The sequence below is a fragment of the Hippocampus comes genome, unplaced genomic scaffold (assembly GCF_001891065.2).
Source record: "Hippocampus comes isolate QL1 unplaced genomic scaffold, H_comes_QL1_v1.1 scaffold174, whole genome shotgun sequence".
Classification (NCBI taxonomy): Eukaryota; Metazoa; Chordata; class Actinopteri; order Syngnathiformes; family Syngnathidae; genus Hippocampus; species Hippocampus comes.
The window spans coordinates 4,739,174-4,746,673 of NW_017805983.1; the positions used below are offsets into that span (position 1 = coordinate 4,739,174).

Below are 7,500 nucleotides of genomic sequence, written 5' to 3' on the forward strand. Positions count from 1 at the left end.
CCCTCCCTCTCGCCCCCCCCCCCCCAGTGTGCTGCCCTCGATGGGAAATGCCCCATAAGTTGTGACGATGAGGTTTGTTCCATCCTCACTTTCTTACATATCAACTTGAACCTCAATGTGACGTGTTTTTCTTGATTTCAACAGAACATCAAATGCTACCTCATTGACAACAACGGCTTCATTCTGGTGGCAGAGGACTATACGCTGGTTAGACACACGCACCTATTACAAAGCCTCACACAAGTGAATGCAAATATGGAATGATATTGTAAGGCATGAGCAAGCAAACCTGATTATGAGCCGCATGTGGCAGAGAAATTGCGTTGGATGTGCCAGATTCAATCTAGATTCCACTTATTTCATTTTTTAAAAAGTCACAGAAACAAATGAGGATAAGCGTTATTGCACTTTTGCCTCCAGTTTTTATAAAGACACTGACTTTCATAGTAAACAAGACAAGTGTGAAATGGATGCATTATTTTGCAACATGACGGTTCCCACGTTTTAGTGTATTTATGTGGATCATCTGGAGTAAAGTCTTTTTTTTAAAGACAGTGAGACAGCATTAAAGAAAAAAAAGCAATCCACATCTCTGCAAACTTGATATCGAATATGCATTTGAAGCATTCAATTTAGGAATATATTTTATTTTAGACCTGTCAATACTGCCCCCAAGTGGTTTAGATAATAATGTAATGTAATCATTTTAATGTACGGGTACAGCATATGAGAAAAGAACTCATTTAAATATACACTTTGTACTTTTTTTGCTTGAGAGAGATCTGATGATAAGTTCAAATACATCAACTCAGTAGAGGTAGCCTTCATAGCGGCTAAATACAGCAGAAAAGCTACAGTTTGTACCATGAGGGAGGTTGTATTGCTATGCTTTTTTTTTTTTTTTGCCGTGGCCACTTGATTAAGTTTCTACAAAGATCTTGCGTGGCCATTACTAACAAAGCTGAAATTGATGGTGCCTCCATGATTTTGTTTCGAAGAATTTTGGCATGTGGCAACACTAAGATCATGTTCCAATTTGCTTTGATTATTCTCTTTCGCTCTGTGCCTGCCCTTTGTCCTTCTCCCCCATCTCTCTATTTCAACCCATCCAGTCAAGGTTGGCTCTGTTGGGGATTTTTTCTTTAAGACCGACTTCTTTCTTGACTCTGTTGCCAAAGCGCTTGCTCATGTGGGCTTCAGTTGATATTCTTCAGTGTCTGAGGAGCACATTTCGAGACCCACTCCCAATGGACATGCCTTAAGATAGCTTGTTGTTGAGATTTGGTGACGTACAGGTAGAATGGACATGACTTTTGACTCTCTTTCCTTTCAGACAGGAACCTTTTTTGGAGAAGCCGAAGGGGCTGTAATGAGTAAGCTCCTGCAGATGGGCTCTTTCAAGAGGTATGTCTCATTTTCTGTGTGTGTACCAGTACAAAGTGCGCGCGCGCGTGTGTGTGTGTGTGTGTGTGTGTGGGTGTGGGTGTGGGTGTGGGTGTGTGTGTGTGTGTGTGTGTGTGTGTGTGTGTGTGTGTGTGTGCGCGTGTGTGTGTACGTGTGCGTTAGAAAATCCACACAAAATATTATGGCACATAGACGGGCCACAGAATGAGAGCATGTCTCCAATGGCGCTGACAGCTCTTAACTTGGCCAATCATGTTGAGCTATTAAGTGCCGAACTCCGACCCGTTGCGAAGCGAAGCGTTCTTCGTTTGGGGATTACCGCAAAGACTTTGCTGAAATGCCAGAGAAACTGGAAATCATCGAGACACACACAGAATTTGCACACATTTGCGGATACGAAGCTTGTTATAGAGCTGCTGTTGTGGTGTGGTCCTCTGATTTTGGGGGGAAAAAATCGCCCACATACAGTCTATGTGCCATAGTCTTCATATGACTCACGTTACTGTGCAAATAATATGAATTCAGGGAATCGAGGATCTACAAAATTATTTACAAGTACATTTCAAGTCTGCGTTATGAAATGCATGGGCGACATCATGTCACTTATTGTAGGGATGAAGTTTTCAAGGAGACCCATGAGAGCTTTCAGAGAATCTTCAGGATTAGTCTGAAATTGAGCATGACGTGATGCATGAATAATGTCGCTTGTAGATCTTAACACGAATGAAAGCAGGGCTGCGTTAACTCCTTCCAACCGTCGCCATTTGCGCAGTTTTGATTCGGATGAGTCCTCAGTTTGAGCTCGAACACAAGTTGCCCACTCATTTGTCAGGATCAACTAAGGGTTGGTTTTCAGCCCACTTTGCCGATTAGACGCGATGATCATTTCCTAATGCGAGCATTGGAAAGGCGAATTGGTGCGGATTTTGCAAAATCGCCGGCAAAACAACACGTATGATGTATTACTCCCACGTATCCCATTTGGACATTAGTACAGGTTTGCTGTGTACGACATAATGGGACCTGGCTTAGTGCTAATTGGTTCCTGGTGGTGCGTAGCAGCTGTGTCACGGGTCCCGTGACGGAGGTTTTTATCTGACCCGAGGCTGCGGATTAACCTGGTCCCCTCAGACAAACGGAACGGTCTTGTCAAATATACCCTGAGATGAAAAGTGTTGAACTGCAATGAGCAGTTTCGATGAACAACACAGGCAGCCGGCCCCAGAAGGTTTTATACTTCTCACGTCAGGCCAGCAAGTACAACCGGCAATATGCTTCCTCACTCTTTCCATATGATTTGCATACCATGTCGAAAGCGGGATAGGCCGGCTCTCAAACCAGTTTTAAGTTGCGCTTTTTTCCAAGTAATGCCACACACCTGGGCAAATATTCTTTCGGCGTTTCAATGTGATGCGATGTAATTGTATTTACATTTATAGTGTATTGGATTACATATACAGTGGATGAAAAAAATGTCGACACACCTAGGTTTTTGCAATAAGTCGGCTCGAAACGTTTTCCACCGTGAATGTGACTGATAACCTGTATGTAAAAAAACGTTAATGGGGTTGCACAAGTGTGCACTAACCGGTGATGTGGTTGCGTTCAGAATTCGCCAATCACATTCCAACTCATTTTAAATCGGAGTCAATACATAGTTGCCAGGATTTAAAGTGATTCTGATGAGATTCTGATTCAGATCAAGTTCAGCTGTTCACTTGTGCAACCACATTTTTTTTCCTCTTCTCTCTAAAATATTTCAAAAAATATTTGTTTTTTCCAAGTGAGTTGTATAGGTTATAGGTCACACTAATAGTGGAAAAAGTTCTGTATTCATTTATCTTGGTCCATTTTTTTTTTTTTTAATCGCATAACCTGGCATCTTAACAGATGGACGTTTTGTATCAGTACTTGACCTACTGTCATCATTTGTGGATCTTACCATTTCGGGCCATGTCAAAGTATGTTAAAGCGGTCACAAAGCACATTAAAGCTTGAAAGAATCAGTAATACATGACCAATGGATTCCTGACACACACCTTTCGACATCACATCACAAGCTCTCAGCTATCAGCTTTTTTCTTTCTTCTTTTTTTTTTTTTTTTTAATATAATGTATATCCGCACCGCCTCCTTGTCCATCCTGTGTTATATCCGAAGGTAAAGCAAGAGTTTGTTTCACCCTTTGGCTCACCCACAAAGTGCATTTTAATCGTAAAGATCCAGTCTGAATCTTTTAGAAATGTCTTTATTTTGACCGTACTTTCCTGACATTGCATTCATGATGCAACATGTAATTCAGGGCTTTCTTGTGTCTCCACAGAGTGACTCTTTATGACTACCAGGCTCTGTGTTGGGTGTACTCAGAGAGCAGTGACAGCGGACACACACTGTTGGATGTACGTTTTGTACCGGTCATCCTATTCTCAAAATATATATATATAAATATATTATTCTGGAAAGAGAGCATACTGTATTTGTCCTTTTCTCTCCTTCAGCCTTACTTTGCCTTCCTCTCAGCTGTGAAGTGGCTCCTTACAGAGCTTGTCATGTAAGGCGTGTGATGTGGGAGTGTGGCGTCTGGTTGTGACAGAACTACTGTGAAAGTTGTCTTTTGTTGAAGGAGTTAATCACGTGTGATGTCTTTTTGCGCACCAGCTGCGTACTGACGCATGTTGATGTGGTCACCAGTCATATGCTGCTCGCTGTTTCCTGCATAAGCCGGTGCATGCCTGTCATGCTATACTGTGGCGGCGGCAGAATGATGCTGGGTGGTCTGTTGTCGCCGCAGTGCATCATGGCGATAGTGAGCAGTCAGTGTGAATACGAAGCTTTGTCCGTGTTTGCGTTGACATTTTGCCTCGTGGATATCAGTGTTCCGCTTCCAACTGTGTTCGACTTTCAGTTCAATATAAGAATGCAGATGTGATGCCTCCCCCAAGCGCACCCCCCCCCCCCGACCTGCACTTTAAACTTTATTTGTACATGATAAAATGCCTGCAGAAATGGTGAATGTCGTAACCATTTGGAATGAAGACAGCAGTTCAGTCTGTCACAGTGTGTAGTGAATTAGATTTCCACATGTAATTTTACGGTCCATATTCTTTTCATCTAATAGATTTTTGGTCGAGTTCAACCTGTACAGCTGGTGGCAGTCTGACCTCACTGCAAAAGGTAAGTGCACGCGCCTGCGCACGCACGCACACACAAACACACACACACACACACACACACACGCGCACACACACACAAATATATACAAACAAAAGGGTGAGAAGGCATTTTAAATGTCTTTATTCCTATTTTTTTATCACGTAAAGAGCCTGTGCCAGATTCTTACTAATAATGTTAAGATTTATTGAAAACATATCATCCACCCTCACTGATTTTAATATGATTCAAATTCAATTTCTTTTAATTCAACAGGGTTCTGTTGAATTTGCACAATACAATGACAATAATAATAATAATAATAGATTTTATACATAAATGTTTTTGTTCTATTCTATATGACAGCATGATTTAAGACTTAAGAGGAAATAAACCCTTTTTATTTTGATTGTAGCAGAATGGTTTTATGAAACAGATTTCAAGCAGCATTAATACATTTCCACCCTGAATTGCTTTATTTCCCTTGAAAGTGTATCTTTCGAAATATGACATCTCATCTAAACAAAGCAGCTGAGTTTATGAGCTCTCAAAACAAATGTTAAAAATACACATTTCAGACTAACAAGTGTACTTAAGTAAAAAAAAAAGTGTGTCAGCAAGTAGACAAAGCATTATTTTCATTTAACTTTGTGGTTGCTTAAATGAAAAGAAATAAATGCATAAACTAGGTTCTCTGCTCTAGAAGGAATATGAAAATGCACATTGTTCTTTTCAATTAAGCATTAATAGCAACCATTTTTTCCATCTGGAAAGGCCTACCCACAGACCAAAATGTAAACTGATCCATAAACTGTCGGAACAAAAGTGAGTGAAAGACGACCAGTGCTGTATTTGACTTTATACGTCAGTTCGACCACGGAAAAACAGAACAGAAGAGGAATGAACCCAAAAAGCAAAAATAAAAGCGGCAAAAACACGAGACTGCTGCAAGCTACATGAGCTCTGGTGTGTATCTGTCAGCACACACATTTTCTTTTTTCTTTTTTTTTGGTATGTCCGAAATAAATCGCACATATGTACCGGTATGTGATGTACCAAACTCTGCATGATGTTGAAACTTGTGGTCAGCAATGTCCACGATGGAATGTATTGAACTCCTATTTTTTTTTTTTAATTATTCTTTGTTGGCTTCAATTTTCTTCCCATGCACACACATTTGATTTGATTATTTCAACATTTGAATCATTGCGATGATGCTTGAGACTTTGTATGCCTGTCTGGGATTAAAAGCTTGGTTATGAGGAACGCTAATATTTTGTGTTTGGATGAGAACAAGAAAGGAGAATGTCAATGCATTCCTCACACGCGCTTATGGTGAATAAAAGCGAAGCTGAGCGCGGCTTCTTACCAAAGAGTCGGGACAATTTCACAGCTGGCTACCCTCAGGTCTTAGCAGCACTCTCTCCATCTTTTTTACAATGCATACATGGACCCGTGACACCCAGATGGCACGCACCCATTTAGCCGCCTGTAAACCAGCCCGCAACACCTACCGTACTGAACTAATCCCACACATTAATGCATGCAGGTTTTGTACACACACATGCACACATTAACGGCTGGTAATTAAACAACTCCATTCAAATTATAGACATAATCCACCTTCCCTTGAAGGCTTGCCTGGGGAAATGTGTTGAGAGCTTATGAAAGGATGCCACTTTTGTTCAAATGTTTATTTCAGACGTGCAAAGTAGGATTAGCTCCTGCTTTGATAAGGCAGCCTTGAAACATTGACCCGGAAAGAACGTTTGAAGATGTTTTACACTGCAGTTCACTTTCAGACCTCTGGGTGGCAGGAGAGATCAACATCAGCCTCCCGGTTTGGGCTCACGCTGATCCTGTCCTTCACGGCTCTGCTTCACAAAAGCTGTTTTCTCCAAAGAGTGTATATTTACTAGGATGTGGTGTGTCCAACTGTTTGCTTGCATTCTGTTTGCACGACTATTTTGGCAGTTCGGGTTCCAGGAACTCCTCACAAACGCCTTCACTTCTTTCACTCATTCCTCATTTTCCGCTCCTCTTTTCTTCCCCTCTTGTTCAGCTCAGAGGATGGGCCGAGCCATGCAGGTACCATGTGACACCGAGTACCCGGCCTTTGTCTCGGAGAGAACCATCAAAGAAAACACAGGGAACATCGACTGTGACGGCTGCATCAAGTATGTACGACACAAAAACAGGCTTGAATGCACATTCGTGTTTAGCTGTATCTCGAGCAGTTGATTGCCACCCAAGGTGGGAAATTAATTATCCACTTTCACTTCATTTGTCCAAAAATCATGTCTTTTACATTGCGAATAAATCTTTGTTCATCTGTCTTATCGATCCAGGCGATGTACATAAGCAGAACGATGAGATGCTCTGACAGAAGGGACGATATACCGTTTGCCTCCAACAGAATAAGTCGTGGTTCCCTTTGGCTCTTTCAGCTTTGTGTTCATTGAAACAGACCTAGATTATACAATGAGTAAATGGATTTGTGAGCAAACTGAGACAAGATTCTCATTATTTCAGTATGCTGTAGATACTTTTTGTGGCATTTGTTTTTTCTGGTGTGCCGTGGTATTGCCAAATGTAAAATGAGGTCGGAAATACCGATCTAGAGCAGCAACAGGCAGGATGTACCATAAGGTTTTGCACTACTCCACTGATAGTCAGGAGGCCTCTCAGAGCTCATTAAAACACGCTTCTGCATCTATAAGGACATTTTGAAAATAAATATACGAGCCATATAAGTCATTTGTCTGGTAGCACATGCTTGCGGTTTGATATGCGAGGCATTTCGAGAGGGGAAAGGAGAGGTGAAAAAAGGGCTTCCTTTTAAAAATGGGAAAATGAGTGTGGTCCCCATTTACAATTTGCGCTTTTCTGTCAGGCAATTGTGGGGTGTTCTCCGGAACTCTCCAATGGGGCCTTCATTGCTCCCAGC

At 41.6% G+C, this 7,500-nt stretch overlaps 1 protein-coding gene across 1 annotated transcript in view; it reads left to right on the plus strand.

Annotated features, from left to right (window-relative positions):
• The window catches only part of LOC109528651 (voltage-dependent calcium channel subunit alpha-2/delta-3), a 116,036-nt gene that overhangs the window by 104,225 nt on the left and 4,311 nt on the right, over positions 1–7,500 (plus strand). The window contains exons 28-34 of the mRNA XM_019891529.1: positions 28–72; positions 145–207; positions 1,334–1,404; positions 3,727–3,802; positions 3,902–3,954; positions 4,522–4,577; positions 6,616–6,730. Of these exons, the coding sequence (XP_019747088.1) occupies positions 28–72; positions 145–207; positions 1,334–1,404; positions 3,727–3,802; positions 3,902–3,954; positions 4,522–4,577; positions 6,616–6,730 (479 nt within the window). The remainder of the gene's footprint in view (positions 1–27; positions 73–144; positions 208–1,333; positions 1,405–3,726; positions 3,803–3,901; positions 3,955–4,521; positions 4,578–6,615; positions 6,731–7,500) is intronic.